The 20,842-nt window shown below is 38.1% G+C and overlaps 1 protein-coding gene, 1 long non-coding RNA gene and 1 pseudogene across 2 annotated transcripts; all 3 read left to right on the top strand.

Moving 5' to 3' along the window:
• The first annotated feature begins 1,648 nt into the window (after positions 1–1,648).
• LOC130727350 (cathecol O-methyltransferase 1-like) lies at positions 1,649–9,847 on the top strand (annotated as a pseudogene).
• LOC130731443 (uncharacterized) lies at positions 2,222–7,595 on the top strand. The gene is made up of 2 exons (XR_009016669.1): positions 2,222–3,685; positions 7,172–7,595. It is a non-coding gene; the product is annotated as an uncharacterized LOC130731443 (long non-coding RNA).
• Positions 9,848–9,991: 144 nt separating the features above from the next.
• On the top strand, positions 9,992–12,505 carry LOC130731442 (cathecol O-methyltransferase 1-like). The gene is made up of 4 exons (XM_057583739.1): positions 9,992–10,519; positions 11,135–11,445; positions 11,576–11,640; positions 11,928–12,505. The coding sequence occupies exons 1-4, from the start codon at positions 10,101–10,103 to the stop codon at positions 12,222–12,224; spliced, it is 1,092 nt and encodes a 363-aa protein (XP_057439722.1). The 5' UTR covers positions 9,992–10,100; the 3' UTR covers positions 12,225–12,505.
• Positions 12,506–20,842: the final 8,337 nt, after the last annotated feature.

The raw sequence follows: 20,842 nt of genomic DNA, 5'->3' as shown, positions 1-20,842 counted from the left end.
AAACCTTTATAAAGGCGGAGAAATTGGGTTAATTTGAGCTTTCATATGATGTGATTTCTATAGTGGAACAACAAAGTAGTGGCGTGTTTTCTTTCCTTCTTTATAATTTTAGTGTTCCTTCTTTCAAACGCAACAAAAAATGTTGTATACCAAGAAGTGTTTGACAACATGTAAAAGGTTTGTTTTCTAATGATCTAAGTTTTTTTATAACATTATGAATTTGATCTCAAATTTAGTTATTATTTTGTATCAAAATGGTGAAAAATCAATTATTACACGTTCAAAGTAACCAATGTTATAAATATAAGAAACTATTTTATTTCAGTTGCCATTGAAACTTAATTTTGTTACTATCATATAAATCTAATCTATACAAATCGATGTACTTGCAGTTTCCTGAGCACAAATCATTCAACACATTCTTGATTCTTCTACTCATCAGACTAATCATATATATATGGTAGCTGAATTTAATATTATATCATTCATTAATTGTTGTTGTTTGTTTGTTTATTTGTGTTGATATCTTCAATAATTTACAATTTTTTGTAATTGATATATTACAATCACAAAAGTCTTATCTTTATTTTCGTGCAACTACTATTTCTTTTATATCAATCATCATGGGTAAAATCTGGAAATATAAACCTGTCGTGCAACGCACATATAAACACACTAGTAGTACTCAAAGGCAAAACAAAGTGTTATAGCTTTCCTGTACAAACAATAGACATAACTATTCAATTCATTCAAAAACTACAAATTCCCATTTTCCAATAATTTAGAACATATGAACAGAGATGGCATTGGTGAACATATTTACAGATTCCCACAGCAAAAGCACCAAATGGTAGCAGATTGTGGATTTAATAAAAAAAATTTGCTTGAGCTCAAATTAAAAGTTTACAAACCAAACTACAGAAGTAACCTTGAATTGCCTTTAACAAGAATGTGTTGGAGTTTTTTTTTTTCCAAAACAAAAGGTGTTAAATGCTACTATTTCCAGTCCTATTTTTAAAAACAAAAACTGATGGGTGTAGTTGCAACAACATCAATAACAAGAACATGTAATTTTACCATGAGTTGCATGAAAAAAATGAAAATGACAAAGATCAGAATTCAGATATCACATAAAAAAAATTAAGAATAATTAAAGAGAATTAATAGAAACAAAAAAAGAATTAATGGCGAAAGTTTTATTCAGAATGGCAAGTGTCCATGTACTTAAATACAAAGATGCTTATTGAAAAAAAAAATTAAAATAAAAAGATAAGTATTTCCGTACCCACTTAACGTGATCTTAGAGCCTCGAAGGATTAGTCGCATGGCTGTCGAATGTGGGGATACCTTGGGAAACCAAAAAAAAGAGAAGAAACTTTCGAATAATGTTATGTTCACACCTCTAAAATGAGGTGGAGAGAGGTGAAGGAGGAGAGAGATAGAAAGAAAAGAAAAAGTAAGAGAGAGAAAATATGAGATGTGATAGATGATAAGAGGAGAGAGATATAAATAAAAATAGGTGAAAATGAAGTGTTTAAAACATAAGGTGTGTATGTATGATTGGAAACTTTCACTTTCGTCACATGGAAAATAAGTTGGACGAAAACATCAAAGAAGACGAATGTAGACTTCAAAAAACCAACTAAACTAGACAGGAGGTAGAAGATAAGGAAAGGAACCGTATATATCCTAAATAGTTGCAGAGAAGTATCAGTGTTTGATATAGTTTTCTAGTCGAGTACAAAATGGTTTAGGTAAGGAGACAAGAAAGGAGGCAAATGGAGACTTCAAAAATGGCCAACCTTGTTAATTCGCGTGAGGAAGACAAGAAAAAAGCAGAGGAGTTAGAAGATGAAGAAAGCTTCTCTTATGCTATACACCTTGCCAACTCTGTTGTGTTTCCCCTAACATTACAAACCGCAAATGAACTTGGAGTATTTGATATCTTGCAAAAAGCAGGGCCAAATGCTAAGCTCTCTGCCAAACAGATAGCTTCCCAGCTTTCATGCACCAACCCAGAAGCGCCTTCAATGTTAGATCGCATCCTCTCCCTTCTTGCTTCTCACTCTGTCCTTAAATGCTCTGTTCTTCAAGATGAACAACAAAAAAACCTTCACAAACTCTACAATTCTGATGGTGTTTCCTTAGGCCCCTTGATGGCCTTACTTCAAGATAAGATCTTCGTAGCTAGCTCGTATGTTATTCTCCTCTCTCTCACTCTTTAGATATACCACCACGGTTCCTATTGATTTAGAGCCGGGTAAAAGTAAGTTTTTTTTTGTTACAAAGAGGAAAATGGGTAAAAGTAAGTTTCTTCGGTATATTGGAAAGATAAATTGCATTATTCAGAAGAGTTTAATTTTGATGCACCGACGGTGTAAAGTTTTTTTACACCGTCAACCAATCAGATTTCAAGGATGTGAGCAAATCTCTCTTTTCATTTAATTTCATTAATTGACATGGCATATCCTTGAAATCTGATTGGTTGACGGTGTAAAAAAACTTTACACCGTCGGTGCATCAAACTTTTTCTCTATTCAGAAATTGATCATTAATTGGACCTCCCACACCGAACTCATATGTCTCTAACTCTTACCACTTGAGCTATCATTCGAGGACGACAAAAGTAAGTTTGATATAAGTAACTTTGATAGAATAAAGAAAAAAATGGATATTATTTTAATAGAATAAAGTTAATTTTTTTTTTGGAAATAACCTCTTGTCTAAAAAACCATACAATACACAAAATAGTGTTAGTATGGGCATGCAGGACCATATCTTTAATATAAAAACTTGACAATAGTTTTTCAATTGAGGAGTTTCTTGGTGTGTATATGATTACTGTTGGAATTAATGACATTTCAAATCATTTATTTAAGAATAATAAGCCTTATATTTGACCTCACCGTTTGGATTGGAATAGTTGAAACTTTCAAAGGGTTTTAAACTATTTTAATATCATTAAGAGGAGATATACGTTGGTATTCCTCTTGTCCAGCTTTGATGCCTCTAACTCCACCTTTATTTGTATTTTGATGGTGGTATAACGGTTGCATGGCAGAGGGTGATGAGGCTATTCTATAAAGAATAAGGTGCCGCTAGGACTATGTATGAGATAGAAAAATAAAAATAAAGAACTACTTCTTCTTTTTGTAAATTCTGAGCACTGTTGTTGTAGAGACTCCAGCATGTGTAGGTTCTGAGTGTACAGTGCCTTACATGCGGCTGTGTTAACCTTGAAGAGCAAACCCGGTAATGGATTGCACCGGAGATCTGCCAGAATTTTTGCTTTCAAGGCAGTGGTTCGTCCACGTCGCAACAATCTTCCTAATATTTCCAACAATTTGAAAGCAAAAATTATTTTACTCTTGTTAGTGTCGTTGGCGTGCTGCTTGAAAGATATGTATTTCTTTGTCTCTTTCATAAAATGATTCAAATGCTAAGAATGAGAAGATGAAAATGCGTTTTAACTAATTATGTTCATCTCCTTTGCTTTTTGTGTGACTGCTTCGACGGGTGGAATCCATGAAAGAGTGGTTTGTGATGCTTGTAGGGATTCTTCTCTTGGACATGAAAACCTTGTCTTTTAAGTGAAGGGTGAGAAAGCTTAAAGGAGAGGAACTTCCACCCTTTCACCTGCGCTTGCATGAGACTGGTGGTTTTCAAAATTTGGGTCAAAGCCCAGGTACGTATCCGCATCTCTATGTGGCAAAATATGTGATGATGACTTTAGAAAATTTCTCGATGCTAGAAGAAATTATAATAATGAAGGCACCACGGGCAAAGTCAGATCATCTCATAATTGATAATGTTAATTTACTTGACATAAGGATATCATATATCTATAAAGATCGAACCTTTGAGACTGATTTGGCTAAGTCCCGTTATGCATGAGATTTAGTGGACTTATATTTGATATATTTTATGAGACTAAGTCTACCTATTGATAAATGATATGTATGAATAAATATGATATTCATCAGGTTATGTTGACTTATGTGATTAGATCAGCTTCATGTGTAACATGGGTTGTAGCTTTGTAATGATTCAAAGCTTATAGATGTAATGTTTGAGATTTGTCTTCTTGGCTTAACAGGAAGTTGACAATGTGCAATATATATACCAGTATAAAATTATAGGCTTAATACATCAGAAGACCCCTGTAATTGTAAAGGGAATCAAATTCAGGGCCTAGAAAATTTTTGCATCAAATTGGGTCCCTAGAATTTTTTTTTTAATTCAATTAAGGCCAAAGTGTGTCAGCTCTCAATTTTATCCCAGTCATCAATTCCACGTGGCTTTTTTTAATTTAAAAAATAATAAAAAATTATTTTTAATTCCAACTCAATAATTTAATCAGAAAAAAAATTAAAAACTTAATAAAAAACCAACTCATACTATTTAAAAAAAACCTAATCTAATCTAAAAAAAAAATCTAACCTAATCTGAAAATAAACCTAACCAGAAAATAAACCTAACCTAATCTTCCTTCTTCTTGACTGGTGGAAAGCATAGCCAACCTCTTCTGTTTGAGGCCCAACCTCCACGATCTCCACTAGTGCCGCCTTCCTCCACCAGTGCCGCCTTCCTCCACATCGAGCTCCACGATCTCCCAATCGCTGTTGCGGCCTTCGACGATGTCGACGTCTTCTGCAAACTCAACCTTCGAATCGAGCGTCTGCTTTACTGAGGGCTCAGGCATGGAGGTGAGATTTTGGGAGCGGGAAAGTTGGTGTTGATGGAAGCGGAAGAAGATGATGAATCAGATGAGGGGTTTTTTTTTCTTCTTTTGGTTACAGATCTTGGGTTTTTTTCATTAGGTTAGGAATTTTAATTTTTCTCTTGATTTGGGTTTCTCTCATGCTTCTCCGGTCTGGGTTCTTTCACATGTTTCTCTTCATTTTTGACTCGTTCTTCTCTGCACTTGGAAGACCCATCAGTCTATTACTCTGTTATATTGTTGATGGTGGTGAATGGTCCCTTTGTTAAATCAATGTTGGGTATCTTGCTGATGGTGAACAACCAAATTTGTTTATTATATTGTTTGGTTAATTTACTTGTAATTGGGGCTGTAATGTTCATCTTGAAGATTTGTTGGGATTATTTTCCTTCACTACTAGGTTGTGATAGGTACTGGTTGTATCACAGCTGAATAGGTTAGATTAGGTTTTTAGATTAGATTAGAGATTATTAGTGATTAGTTTAGATTTTGTATTAAGATTTTATTAAGTTTTTGTTTTTAATTTATGACTTGGAATTAAAAAAAATTAAGTATTCAATTTTTTCAATTAAAAAAAATCAAAATGACACATGGAATTGATGACTGGTATAAAATTGAAGGCTGACACACTTTGGCCTTAATTGAATTAAAAAAAAATTTCTAGGGACCCAATTTGATGCAAAAATTTTCTAGGCCCTGGATTTGATTCCCTTTACAATTACAGGGGCCTTCTGATGTATTAACCCAAAATAGTCAATTAGCTAAGGCTTAATACATCAGAAGGCCCCTGAAATTGTAAAGGGAATCAGTTCTAGGGCCTGTAAAATTTTCGCATCAAATTGGGTCCCTAAATTTTTTTTTTTAATTCAATTAAGGCCAAATGCTGTCAGACCTCAATTTTTTCCTAGTCATCAATTACACACGGCTTTTATAATTTTTTTTAATTAATAAATTAAAAAAAAAATTAATTCCAACTCAATTATTTAATTTAGAAAAAAAAAATTAAAAACTTAATAAAAACCTAATCTAATAATCCCTTAACTAAACATTCTAATAATCTAAACAATAAACTAACCTAATAATCTAATTATAACCAATCCATAATTAAACCCTTTCATCCCCAAATTGAACCCAAAGCTCTCCTTCCTCCTCCATCACCAAGAACAAGAAATTGGATATTGGTAGGGTTTGGTACGGTTTTGGGTTTGGTACGGTTTGAGGGTAGTGTTGGATTTGGCTGCAGTGAGGCTTTATGGTGGTTGAAATGGAGATTGTGAAAGGTGGGTGGTTCGAATCAACGAGTGGGGTTTTGGTCGGGTGTGTGTAGCTGCTGTGTGATGTGGGTGTAGAGATTCAATGGTGGTTTTTGATTTTGGTGGCGGCTGGTTGCGGAGGAAAGGCTTGAGGGTTGTTCTTGCTTTGATGGTGAAGTGGGAGGTTTGTTCTGCACTGGGTTTCATGGAAATACATTCAGCTTTCTAAGAAATGAATGGGGTTTATGTGGTTGTTGAGTGATGGCTTGTGAAGGAGATGAGATGAGGTTCAATGGAGGAGTGAGAGAGGGAGACGTATCAGAGATTGAAGGAGAGATGGAGCTAGGTAGGAGGTTGAAGAAGGCTGAAGAATATTGTTCTATCCCATATCTGTTTTTTTTTTTTTTTTTTTTAGAATCTTGTTCTGGTTTGGGGTTGAACACAATGGTGGGTTTTGCTAGGTTAATGAAAATTAACATGAGTTTGGTTTTGATGAAGATGATTTGGGGTTAATTTGAGAGGGTTTGAAATTAAAAAATTAAGCTTTAAAATTTTTCAATTAAAAAATAATTCCAAATGCCACGTGGAAAAGCTGAGTAGGCTAAAATTGAAGTCACTTCAGCATCAGACACACTTTGTCCTTAATTGAATTAAAATAAAATTCTTAGGGACCCAATTTGATGCAAAAATTTTACAGGCCCTGGAACTGATTCCCTTTACAATTTCAGGGGTCTTCTGATGTATTAAGCCTTAAAATTATATGATGTTAAGTTTGATGAATTGATATAATTTTGTGTTGGTTATTAATAGCTTGATTTGATTATAACACAACAATATGACATAGCAGCTGAAAGGTAAAAGGTAAAGGAAAAATGTTGAATGCTATGTTGTGTTTGCTATATTCTTAACAAGGTTTTCGATGAAATTTGTGAAAATTGTTTAAGTGTTGTTGAAATGATTTTTCATATGCTTGAAAATCATAAAATTGTGGGGGTATTTGACTAAAGTTTAAATACCAGATGTTAAGGGAAAGAGTATTGTTGCTAAAGCACATTGCTTCATAGGTTATGCTCATGGTGTTGTTGTCTATAAATTCTCGATCTTGAATTTATAATATGATTATTGGATTAAGGTGTCTTGAGGTTTATGAATGATTCAGTTTGAGCTTAAGCTTGTGTTTGTGATTCACAAGAAGCAGCTGGAGTTGGCAATAACGATGCTTGCAATAGAGAGAAATACATGTCATACATGTTGCAAAGAAATTGATTAAGAATTGTTTGATTTTCCTTGAGCATGTAAGAGGATAAAAGAGTTTTGTTGATCTTCTTGCTAAAGGATTGACCAAGAAAGTTGTCTTGGATACGTCGAGGGGGATGAGGCTTAAGCCTTGATAAAGAGGAAAATATGGTGGAGACCCATTTGTTGGTCAAACTAAGCCGTATAATTACTCTTATGCATTACATTCTCATCCCTATGGCGCGAGGTAATGCTGTTTTTGAAAGAGATACATAGCCATTTGTGGTGGTGCTATTGAGACGCACTTGATGTATGTATGATAAAATGCTTTTGAGACGCACTTGACTTACTTTCAAATAAGATTAAAAAATGAAGTTTATTCACAATTGACATGTGTGAAAGTGCTTTGTGAGACGCACTTAAATGCTTATGAGACGCATTTATTTACAGTAGACATGTATGAAAATGCTTTGTGAGACGCACTTAAATGCTTATGAGACGCATTTAAAATTTATGTAAATAAATATGTGAGTGAGATGGTAAAAACCGTCATCTATGAAAGACTTGGGCAATCTTTCTGGAACGCTCACATGTATCCCAAGGTTCGGAAAATGACTTTAATATTCTATCGCGGAGTCTCTACATTTTAAAGTTATGGTGTGTGTAGTGGGGGTTCCAACCAAGTCAAACTAGTTCAAGATTCGTTCACTCTTTTAACAAAAGTTGTTGTCTCACTTCACTACGTGTTAATTCAATCCTTTGGACATTAACACTTACGCACAAAACTAACTTTCTTTGCTCAGAAAATTTTTCAATGATTTGATTGTCATTAGTGGGGGATTGTTGGAATTAATGACATTTCAAATCATTTATTTAAGAATAATAAGCCTAATATTTGACCTCACCGTTTGGATTGGAATAGTTGAAACTTTCAAAGGATTTTAAACTATTTTAATATCATTAAGAGGAGATATACGTTGGTATTCCTCTTGTCCAGCTTTGATGCCTCTAACTCCACCTTTATTTGTATTTTGATGGTGGTATAACGGTTGCATGGCAGAGGGTGATGAGGCTATTCTATAAAGAATAAGGTGCCGCTAGGACTATGTATGAGATAGAAAAATAAAAATAAAAAACTACTTCTTCTCTTTGTAAATTCTGAGCACTGTTGTAGAGACTCCAGCATGTATAGGTTTTGAGTGCACAGTGTCTTACATGCGGCTGTGTTAACCTTGGGGAGCAAACACGGCAATGGATTGCACCGGAGGTCTGCCGGAACTTTTGCTTTCAAGGCAGTGGTTCGTCCACGGCGCAGTAATCTTCCTAATATTTCCAACAAATACTAGAGTAAAATAATACTAATCTTATATTGTTCATCGATCACTAGGTCCAAGCTAAAAGATGCTATTATGGAAGGGAGTATTTCATTCAACAAGGTTCATGGCACCTATGCCTTTGAGTATCAAGGCTTGGACTCTAGGTTCAATCAAGTTTTCAATACCGCAATGATCAATCACACTAATATAGTTTATGAAGAAGATTCTTGAACGCTACAAAGGTTTTAAAGGCGTAAAAAGTGTTGTGGATGTAGCTGGTGACCATGGGATCAACTCTAACTTGATCACTTCCAAATACCCTCATATCAAGGCTATCAATTTCGACTTGCCTCATGTCATACAACATGCCCCTTCCTATCCTGGTGTGTATATATATGATCTTTACTTTCACAACATGTAAAAGGTGATGACCACGATGTGTTACAATAAAGGGAGGGCTTATGTAAGACATTTTACTACATGTATTAGGTGGATGTATCAACATAAGTGAACATGTATGTGTTGGGGTTGATTGCAATGTAAGTCTCTCATTGCTAATGAAGGAGAAAAAAGATCAAGTTATGCATCATGGAGAAGTCTCACATCGCTTAGATTAGTGAGGGGTTGGAGGGTCCAAGACTGTATATAGGGATTTCAAGCTCCTTATTTCAACACACTAAAACACCAAAGATGTAGCACTTGAAAACATTATAAGTTTATATTTGTGTTTTCTTTTTCTCTTATGCTCTTATTTTAGAGTATTGTGAGATGTAGTTCAAATATTTACGTTGGAGAGTGTGGTTGTCGGTTTTGACAATGACCGTGATTTTTTCTCCGGTTTTGGAGTTTCCACCTTATATTCTTGTGTTGTTGATTGCGCTCCTGGTTTATTTTACTTCTTCAGCTTGAGAATTTAAGTGCGGAGTTGGAGTTGGAGTCCCACATTGGTTGAGTGTGGGTGAGGAGAAGACTTTATAAGTGATGTGACCCATAAACCTAATACGTTTGGGTTAAGATGTGGCGTCGATATCTCTTGGTGTCTTACTCCTCAGCCCATGGGCTCCCCTGTCTCCCCCAATAGTATGTATGTGCTTAAGTTTGTTTTCTATGTGCATTGTTGTATCGCGCTGTTTAAGATCTTAGTCTCACATGGTGTTAGTATCCCTCATTTGGATGATTAATATAAGCATATTTAATTTGCATATCCCTATATTTGATGAAAGGGGGATTAAGGATCTAAGCGTGTGACGTGAATCTTTGTCTATTACTATACTAGAGAACAAGACGAGAGACAAACCCTCGGATGAGGACTAATCCAATCTCGATCAAACTGAGCCTTTTTCCTGTAGAAGTAGAAAATAACCAACCAACCTTAACCTTAACCTTAACCTTAACCTTAACCTTGGATAGAAAGGTCAATGCACGATCATGACTGTCTATTTCACAGCAATATAAAATAAAATAAAAGACGCGCAGGCAGATAAGGAGGAATCGAGTTGACCGGAACTGCAAGAGTAGAGTTGAGAGTTGTTTGTTGTTGGATTTGATTAAAATCAGAATCAGAATCAGAATCAGATGGATAACCTTCCTCTTGATTCCACATCAGAATTGGAAGATGATGAAAGCTTCTCGTATGCTATTCAGCTTGCCAACTCGGTTGTGCTTCCCATGGCACTGCAATCCGCAACTCAACTCGGAGTATTCGACGTTTTGCAAAAAGCGGGTCCAGATGCTAAGCTCTCCGCCGACCAGATCGCTTCCCAGCTTTCCTGTAACAACCCACAAGCGCCGCCAATGTTAGATCGCCTCCTCTCCCTTCTCGCTTCTCACTCTGTTATCAATTGCTCTGTTATTCAAGATCAACATAACCTTGGATCCTTTCAAAGACTCTACACCATCACTCCTGTCTCCAGATTCTTCGCTCGCGATTCTGATGCTGTTTCTTTAGGGCCTTTTCTCGACTTGTTTCATGATAAGGTCTTCCTTGCTAGCTGGTCAGTTCCTTACTTTCCCCTACTGTTAGGGGGAACAACAAATCTATACAAAAATTAACTTCTTAGATTGACCTTTCAAGTTTCAACTATCCCAGATATATAATTGTTAATTTGGTTTTGGTTTTACAGAATTCTAATTTCTAAAGATTTATTCTAGTTATCCAGTGGCCTAAACAGAAGGTTGTGGGTTGCATGTCAGGAAATTTCTTTGTATGACTGAATGTCTTTGATCATAAGGTTCTGCAGTGACTACAAATATAACCAAATAAGTCCATATATAAGAAGGTAGAACGGTCCTCACCCTAAGCTAGCTTTTGAGTTAGAGTCAGGCCTAACTCCAATTCTAAACCTGTTTAGACTTTAGACCCATCACACAGTTTAATGTTATCAATTTTCATTCCTCAGGTGTCCAATTCTTTCATTTCCCCTTTAACTAGTCATAGTAAGGAAAGATCCCAAATTCATTTTGGACCATAAGTACATGTTCCAAAGTCTGATAATCACTTAAGGAAAAAAAAAAGGGTTAGCTAGATCAGCCTTCCCACTGAAACTCTTTAAATTCTGGAGTTTCTTCATTTAGGATACTAAAATATCTGTTTCTGAATTCATTCTTAGGTCCCAGCTGAAAGATGCAATTCAAGAAGGAGGTATTCCATTCAACAGGGTTCATGGGACACATGCCTTTGAGTATCCAAGCTTGGACTTGAGGTTCAATCAAGTTTTCAATACAGCAATGATCAATCACACTACTCTAGTTATGAAGAAGGTTGTTGAATGCTACAGAGGTTTTGAGGACATAAAAAGGCTTGTGGATGTAGGTGGTGGTCTTGGGATCAACATTAACTTGATCACTTCAAAATACCCTCATATTCAGGGTATTAATTTCGACTTGCCTCATGTCATAGAGAATGCCCCTTCCTATCCTGGTATGACCTTTAATTTACATGTTCTGATAAATAAAAAGCCTCTTCTCTCTATGTTAGCCATATACTATCATATGTGCATTATCAATTATAAATGTTAAACTTAAAAAGTAAAAGCTACCTGATGTTGCAGGAGTGGAACACATTGCTGGAGATATGTTTGAAAGGGTGCCTAAGGGAGATGCCATCTTTTTGAAGGTGAGTAGATGTTGGATGTCATGCGTGGTAGTTGGTAGGAGAGCAAGCTCTCTAATTTGTCTATGGGAGATACCATCTTTTGAAAGTTTCACGTAACATGTGGGTGAAAATGTCGTGTCTATCTCTCTCTCTCTTCATATTTACTGAATAGTTGTGACTTTTATTTATGAAGAGAGACGGAAAATTTCACTCTCACGTGACATGAGAAAATACTAATCCGCCAGAGGCACATAGAGTTATTGAAACTGACAGATTATGCAATATGCTGACTACACTAAATTTTGCAGTGGATACTTCATGATTGGAGTGATGAACACTGCTTGAAGCTTTTGAAGAACTGCTATGCTGCTGTTCCTGATGATGGAAAGGTGATTGTTGTTGAGGCAGTTCTTTCCATTGTACCTGAGAATAATCCTACTTGGAAGTCTGTCTCCCAAATCGATGTAATGATGATGACTCAAAACCCAGGAGGGAAAGAGCGAACTGAGCAAGAATTCATGGAGCTAGCAACTGCGGCTGGATTTAGTGGCATTAGATATGAATGCTATGTTCGTTCCTTCTGGGTTATGGAATTCTTCAAGTAGAAAATGTATGCAATTGGAACTATCTGCTACCAGGTTGTTTTCATAACTTATTTCACTTGAAGGGAAAGAAAAAAAAAATCCATTGCTGCATCTTATTTCATCAATGCCAAGCTAGTGGAAGTTAATCCAGAATGATATATTCTAGAATGCGTATAAGCTTGATTTCATTTTCTGCCTAGTTCATCTTGCCTTGAAAATTCATTAATTTGATGTATGCCTATAATGGACAGGGCTGACTTTGACTTGTTGGCCAAACATTTTATTTAGTATTTTCTTGTCAAGACTTACTGGCATAGTTTTTTTTTTGTCGCTTAATTCTCCAAATGTTAAAAAATATATATTCAATCAGGTGTGGCACAAATGGTGAATGTGCATTTCTTTAAGGGATTTCACCTAGGTTTATGGCCCGGGTTCGATCCTCTTTGAGGTAAAAAATAATACCTTTGTGGTCAGGGACATCACTACTATATCCCGAGCCAGATTAGTCACGTGGCCAAATGACAAAAAAAAAAAAGTACTAAGATTCATGGGTCACATGTCGAACTAGTGAGTACATGCTTTGATATGTTTTTAGTCTCTAATTTTTAAAGATGAATTTAAATCGGTCCTATAGAAAAATTAATTGGTTTCTGAATTTTTTATATTATGTAATAGATCCAATTGAGGTTTCTACATATAAGTCATTAATTTTGACTTAGTCAATAGCCACCTGTGAGTTTTTTTTTTTTTGAAAGATGCCTGAAACCACCTGTGAGTTCACTTATCCTAATTGTTATTTTTTATTTGTCATCTTCCTCTCCCACTTTCATCCTCTTCTTCTTTCTCGTCCCACCCTCCAAAACACCCCTTCATCCTTATAACCCTAGGCCATATTATTAACAATTTTAACATTACAAAATTCAACACAGTTAACAGCCACGTATTGCATAAGTGTAAAATTGACTGATCAAAGTGAAGTTTGACAAATGGAAAAGTGATCTTTAGGTAGTTAATTGATTTTTAAGCATACGTCTAAAATTGACTGTGAAGTTTGACAAATGTAAAAGTGGTCTTTAGAAAGTCGGTTGATTTTTAAGCTCCCTCAAAGTTTGCCATAAAAACTTTGTGGTGACTACACATTTTTCTAATCTATATATATATATCATATATGAAAATAAGGTTTTATTCTAGAAGGTCTATGACACATGGCACCTCCATATTTATCCATTTTCCCTCGAAGAAAAAAAAACTCATTCTACTTTTTTGTCACAACATACAATCATGACTCACCCTATTTAATATCATTTAATGTAATTCCAATTTTTATGTAACCTTTATTTAAAAGTTCAAAAATATTTTAAATCCTTTTTAATTTAATTATAACAGCAATTAATGTTTTAATTTTTTAATATTAAAAATATTTAATTTCGATTTTTTATATAACCTTTACTTGGAATTATATTTGAAAACATATCAAATATGATAAGAAAAAAAATTAAATTTGAAAATAAAACAAAAATAATCACAATTCGGAAAAGAAATACTTCTTAATTTATTTTCAACGTAATTATTATTTTAATTTTTCACTAGCGGAATTACCCGTGCCCTGCACGGGTGACTTTTGTTATTTACAATTTAAATTTCGTGACTTTTGAGATTGAATTAGGTGTACCTGCTCCTTAGACTTTGATAAGTGTTGTGGGTTTGCAATCTAATTCTAGAATGAATATGTTGCAGTGCAGGCTGCCAGAAAGAAGCGAGTCAGAATACATTTCCTTTCTCATTCTCAATCTCAACAACCATCTGTTGGCCCAACATTTTGGCCCAAGAAAGAAAAACGCATTCAGCCCAAAACTCTCGAGGAAGTCGAATTCTGACTAAAGAAAGGAAGAGGAAGTTGCACCAAGTTAATGGGGCGGCAAAACTCGACAACCACAATTACTGTTAAACACAGGCACATGTAACACGTGCCACACTGACCAAGTCAAATTCCCCCCACGATGGTCGAAAACATGGCCAGGAAACGGTTGGAGCAGTTGAAGCACACGATCTCCACCACCATGCGCAGAACTTCCGGAGCAAGCATCAGATCGTGGGAGAAACCAGACCCACTAACACGCAGAACACGAAACTCTATAAATAGGAGAATCCAATTCAGAAAGAAGGTTCCCAACTCAAACTCTGAAAAATTCACCAGAAAGCTCTAATGTCCGTATCAATGAGACTCAAGGAGCAAAACGTGATGATGAAGGAGTACGTTGCAGAACCAACACTTTAGTTTCCCCACATTTCAGTTTGTTGATTTCCAGTTCTTCTGTGCAGTTTGTTTGCAGTTCATGTAGTTTTCATGTTATTTTAGTTTGTTTGACTATTTTGTAATCGACTCGTATTCAATAAATTCCAGTTTCTTCTGAGCTGTTTGTTATGGTCGAAAACACATTCATGTACACACAACACTTTGGCAAAGCGTTTTCTCAAAAGGACCCTGAAATCTAAACTTCCTTTAGTCGAACTAAGAGGATATTTGTTTACCAAAAATCCGTGTAAACAAATTGGCACGCCCGGTGGGACAATTTTTGTGAAAACTAAGTTTTACGGAAGCGTTTTGTGTGTTTTGTTTGCTGCATGCTATTTGGTATTTGCTACTTGCCTTGATTGTGATTTATATGCGCCTGAGAAGTGGTAAGACTATACGTATGGCAAGCAATCGAGGAAGAACCTCCCCTCAAGGATCTAACGTGGGTAATCAGAGTAGTCCCGGGGGAAGTAGTGGTAATAATAATGAAGAAGTGTCTACTGGAATGGGGCATGGCACCAGTATGCCAACCCAGAATGTGGCAATTTCTGCAGTTGCAGAAATGCCTGTATCTACATCAGTACAGGCACAAATTGTTCCAACGATTACGAGGGACATGCCTTATGGTATGCCTACATCTATGATGCAAGGCATACAAGGCACGTATTCGACGTTCCCTGAAAATGTTCCCCCATTCAGCATACCCCCTTTTGGGGCAAATGGAACAATGTTAAACTTGGGAAGTCGAGTTAGTCCCCCTATTCCTGGATCTAGTTCACAAATTTATTTATCTACAGGTATGAATAATGGTTCACTTCAAGCCATTAGACAGCAAGTAGATGATAGTAACCATGAAATGGTTAACATGCTATCTCGACAGATAGGTGAGCTAATCAACCCTGTGCTCCAAAATAATAATGCCAATAATCAGCATTTGGCACGACAGATGGATCGTTTGGCGACAGCCCTGGGGGCACCAGTCGAAGTCCAACCGGCACCAGGGATTAACCAAATCCCGTTGCCTAACCATGTCCCCGCCCCGGTGCGCTATCAAGCGCCGCAACACCAAGAGATGAGGGCAAACCCTTTGTACGAGGCAGTGCAGCCACCATTGCAAAATGTGTATATGGTAAACAGGGAAGAACACGCTGATGGTGTGCTAGAAAGAATTCGACATCAGAACGCTGGGGGGCAACAAAATGTTGCTGCTGTGGTGGAGCAATTGTTGAACCAACATGGTTTCAACGTGGGTTTCGCGAATAGACCCCATTTTGTGTCAGCCTTTACAGAGGAGGTTCTCGAATCAGAACTTCCTCGAGGCTGGAAGGTCCCCAAATTCACTAAGTTCTCAGGGGATTCAGGAGAGTCCACAGTAGAACACATAGCCAGGTACCAAATCGAAGCAGGAGACTTAGCCATCAATGAGAATTTGAAAATGAAGTACTTCCCGAGTTCTCTAACCAAAAATGCATTTACCTGGTTCACCACCCTCGCTCCTAGGTCAGTCCGTACATGGGCCCAGTTGGAAAGAATTTTCCATGAACAGTTCTTTAGGGGAGAGTGCAAAGTAAGTTTGAAAGACCTGGCTAGTGTCAAAAGAAAGCCAGCAGAGTCTATTGATGATTACCTAAACAGGTTTAGGATGCTTAAATCTCGATGCTTCACCCATGTTCCTGAACACGAGCTAGTTGTCTTAGCCGCTGGTGGTCTAGAGTATTCTATTAGAAAGAAGATCGACACTCAGTATATTCGAGATATGTCTTTGCTCGCAGATAGAGTGAGGCACATCGAAATGCTAAAGGCCGAAAAGTCAGAGGAAAGGGCCAAGACTACTAAGTGGCCAAAGAAGGAGAAGGTAGCGTACATAGATGCGGATTCAGTAGGTCAGAATCCATGTGTCTATCGAGAAGTCCCTGCGGACGTTGATTTGAATGACGTCAATCTGGCTGAACTTCAGCCAGGGGATCCTTATGTGTGTAAAGCATTGAAACCACGTGAAAACAAACTTGGGGAGGAAAATCCCAAGAACACGATTCCTGCTGTAAAAACTTATACTTTTGATGTGGCCAAATGTGATGCAATCTATGATATACTTGTGTCTGATGGTTTGCTTGTGGTCCCCAAAGACCAAAAACTTCCTTCTCCTGAACAAAGGAAAGGGAAGAAATATTGCAAATATCATAACTTTTTTGGTCATTGGACCTCACAATGTGTTCGTTTCAGGGACCTCGTGCAGGGGGCATTGGACTCAGGAAGGCTCAAGTATGACGAAAAAGCCAAAAGTCAAATGAAGATTGACTCCGACCCACTGCAGGTAGCTGAAGCCAACTACGTGGAACCTTTCTACATTGGCATGGTTGACATTTCCGAGAAGCTGAATCTGGGCCTGACACTCGAGGAGGCAAAGGAGGAAAACACGGCTGTCGAAGAACCAGACGTCGTGAAAGAAGTGAACTTGGAAGAGGCTTACCCCAAGGCTGGAGAAACCCTTGTCGAGTTTCTATCCCGCAGCAAAGACGGCGAGAGAGAGGTTATGCTGTGCCTTCGATGCAGCGCTGTTTTCGACAAATCCGCAGCCAAGGCCTATCAAGATTCAGAAATGAAAAGGCATTATCAGAGGAAGGCTCCTGTATCCAGGAGACTGAAGTACCCTCACGAGGAGTGGGTCGAAAGAGACCAGGAACTCGATGGCCATAAAGGCCAAAAAACAAGCAGTAAAGACAAAACTTACCTCCCCAATGCTGGATTGCCAAGAAACCAATGGTTCAGGCCAACGCCTCCAAGGCCAAAACCATACCCTAAGTGGCAGAAAATCGACTTAGGTCAGGGATCCTCTTACATCAACAATTCCCGTGTGTCACGAAGCTATTCCTATGGCTCTGAGAACTACTATGCCCCTGAACAGATGACCAGGACTCAGTTCAGGCGTTTTCTGAGGAAAAGGAAAGCTGAGAGGGAAAGAGGTGGCAAGTTCCGTTCACTATGGGACATAAAGCCAGAAGATAACTCTCGCAATGAACCTAGTGTGGCGTCGATTATCAACCAGCTGGATCACGCTATCAAACAGGGAACAACCATACCACCAAATCCAGCTAAGGAAAAAGGGAAGAATGTCGTCGAGGATGAGGATGAAGACATGCTCGAAGATTTCGACGACAGTGAGGGAGAAGAGCTCAACATCATCTGCATCGTGTCCATCCTACCTGCAGAATTCGATAGAATCTCAGAGGTCACTGAAAGTGAGGAAGACTACTATGTCGACGACGAACCAGATGACAATCCTTTGTGTTATTATGTGATGCAGAGAGGATCCGTCGAAGATGAAAGAGCTATCTTCCAAAGGCCAACCGAGCAAATGAAGAGCCATTTGAAACCGCTATTTGTTTGGGCCAGAGTCGAGGAGAGGGGTGTTAACAAAGTCCTTGTCGACGGGGGAGCTGCAATTAACCTCATGCCCGGATTTATGCTCAAGAAGTTAGGTAAAACTGAAGCGGATCTAATCTCACATGACATGGTGCTTTCCGATTATGAAGGAAAGACAGGTTCTTCCCTAGGGGCAATCATGTTGAACATAACCGTAGGAACAGTAGCCCGTTCCACATTGTTCATTGTGGTCCCTTCGAAGGCCAATTACAATTTGCTGCTAGGAAGAGAATGGATTCATGGCGTGGGGGCAGTGCCTTCAACCTTACACCAACGTATATCCATTTGGAAGGCTGATGGAGTTGTCGAAAATGTACAAGCAGATCAAAGCTACTATTTAGCAGAAACAAGCTACGTTGGTAAGAAGAATTTCGAGAAGAGTTTAGCCACAATCGCTCCTTTAGACACAGTGGCTAGCCAGTACTTCAACCCCTACTCAGAGTACTCAGTAACGTTAGACCCCATCCGGGGCCTAAACCTCAATGAAGCATGTAAACCTGATGCCATGAGTGGATGGCACAGTGATGAAGAGAAAGATGCCACTGATGGGTGGCAAGCCAATGATAAAGATGATTAATTCGAGCATGGCTCGAATTTCGGCTTACGCAGCCGAAAACAAAATAAGAACGGCCTTGGAGGCCGAAAGGATGGCCAAAGAAATGGCTATAGACGAAGCTAATGTCTCAATCCTGCCTGTCGAATTGACACCTCAGGAGGAGACAACAACAAATAAGGATGATACGTGCATAGAAGTAAACAAGCAGAGTGCCGAGGGATGCGGATTCGAGGACCTTTGCAATCTGAGGCTAGATTGCATCTATGATGACGGCCCATTAGGCTTCGAGAAGCCAGTGGTCGAATTGTCCAAGAAAATGGAAGCGCAAGACCCTTTAGAAGAAGTAGACCTGGGTGATGGCTTAGAAAAGAGGCCAACGTATATTAGTGCTCTCATTGACCCGGAGCTAAAAGACAGGATGGTGAAATTACTCAAGGAATTCAAAGACTGTTTCGCTTGGGATTACGATGAAATGCCTGGCCTCAGTCGAGAAGTGGTGGAATTGAAGTTACCCATCAAAGAAAACAAGAAACCAGTCAAGCAACTGCCCAGGAGGTTCCATCCAGATGTGTTGGTGAAAATCAAGGAAGAAATCGAAAGACTCCTCAGGTGTAAATTTATCAGAACAACTCGATATGTGGACTGGTTAGCCAACGTGGTTCCAGTAATCAAGAAGAATGGGAAGATGAGAGTTTGCATAGATTTCCGAGATCTTAACGCTGCCACTCCAAAAGACGAGTATCACATGCCTATTGCTGAGATGATGGTGGATTCAGCTGCAGGCCATGAATACTTAAGCTTGTTGGATGGTTACTCAGGCTACAACCAAATCTTCATAGCAGAAGAGGACGTGTCGAAAACAGCTTTTCGATGTCCCGGTGCCTTGGGGACGTACGAGTGGGTGGTCATGCCATTTGGGTTGAAAAACGCTGGCGCGACCTACCAAAGGGTAATGAATACCATTTTTCATGATTTTATAGAAACCTTCATGCAGGTTTATATTGATGACATTGTGGTGAAATCCCCATCAAGGGATGACCATTTGTCGCATCTAAGGAAATCCTTTGAGAGGATGAGAAAATATGGCTTGAAGATGAATCCCCTTAAATGTGCCTTTGGTGTTATTGCAGGTGATTTTTTGGGTTTTGTGGTGCACAAAAAGGGCATCGAAATCAACAAAAATAAAGCTAAAGCCATTCTCGACACAAGTCCACCAACCAGCAAGAAGCAACTACAATCGTTATTGGGGAAGATTAACTTCCTAAGAAGATTCATTACCAACCTCAGTGAAAAGACCAAGTCATTTTCTCCGCTTCTTCGACTAAAAAAGGAAGATGTGTTCCGCTGGGAGGCAGAGCACCAAAAGGCATTCGATGAACTCAAGAAGTACTTGTCCAATCCACCTGTAATGGTACCACCCATCAAGGGGAGGCCAATGAAGCTGTATATTTCTGCCACAGATGAAACCATCGGGAGCATGCTGGCTCAAGAAGATGAAGATGGCAACGAAAGAGCCATATTTTATTTAAGTAGGGTGTTAAATAGCGCAGAAACTCGATACACTATGATCGAGAAATTGTGTCTATGCCTGTACTTCTCTTGTGTAAAGTTGAAATATTATATAAAGCCAATCGATGTAATGGTTTTTTCTCATTATGATATAATAAAGCACATGTTATCCAAACCAATCTTGCATAGTCGAATTGGTAAATGGGCTTTGGCCCTAACCGAATATTCATTAACTTACACCCCATTAAAAGCGATTAAAGGGCAGGCGGTTGCTGATTTTTTGGCAGATCACACCATGCCTAGAGAGATCATAACCTATGTGGGCATACAGCCTTGGAAGTTATATTTCGACGGTTCCAGCCATAAGAATGGAACTGGAATCGGGATGTTTATCATGTCCCCGCAGGGCATCCCCACTAAATTCAAATTTAGGATCAAGAGTAATTGCTCGAACAATGAGGTCGAGTATGAGGCACTGATATCAGGCCTCGAGATCTTGCTAGCTCTCGGGGCAAAGAATGTTGTCGTGAAAGGGGATTCTGAGTTGGTAGTAAAGCAGCTTACCAAAGAATACAAGTGCGTTAGTGAGCATCTAGCCAAATATTATGTGAAAGCAAGCAATTTGTTGGCTAAATTCGACGAAGCTGGAATAGGACATGTTCCTAGAATAGAGAACCAAGAAGCCAATGAATTGGCGCAGATTGCTTCTGGGTATATGATAGATAGACTAAAGTTAACAGAGTTAATCAAGATCAAAGAAAAACTGAGTCCTTCAGATCTCGACATTATGGTCATTGATAATCTAACTCCTGACGATTGGAGAAAGCCAATTGTCGAATACCTGCAGAATCCAGT

Source organism: Lotus japonicus, chromosome 1, assembly GCF_012489685.1.
Source record: "Lotus japonicus ecotype B-129 chromosome 1, LjGifu_v1.2".
Classification (NCBI taxonomy): domain Eukaryota; kingdom Viridiplantae; phylum Streptophyta; class Magnoliopsida; order Fabales; family Fabaceae; genus Lotus; species Lotus japonicus.
The sequence above is the reverse complement of the archived record's forward strand: the minus strand, read 5'-3'. Positions and strand labels throughout refer to the sequence as shown.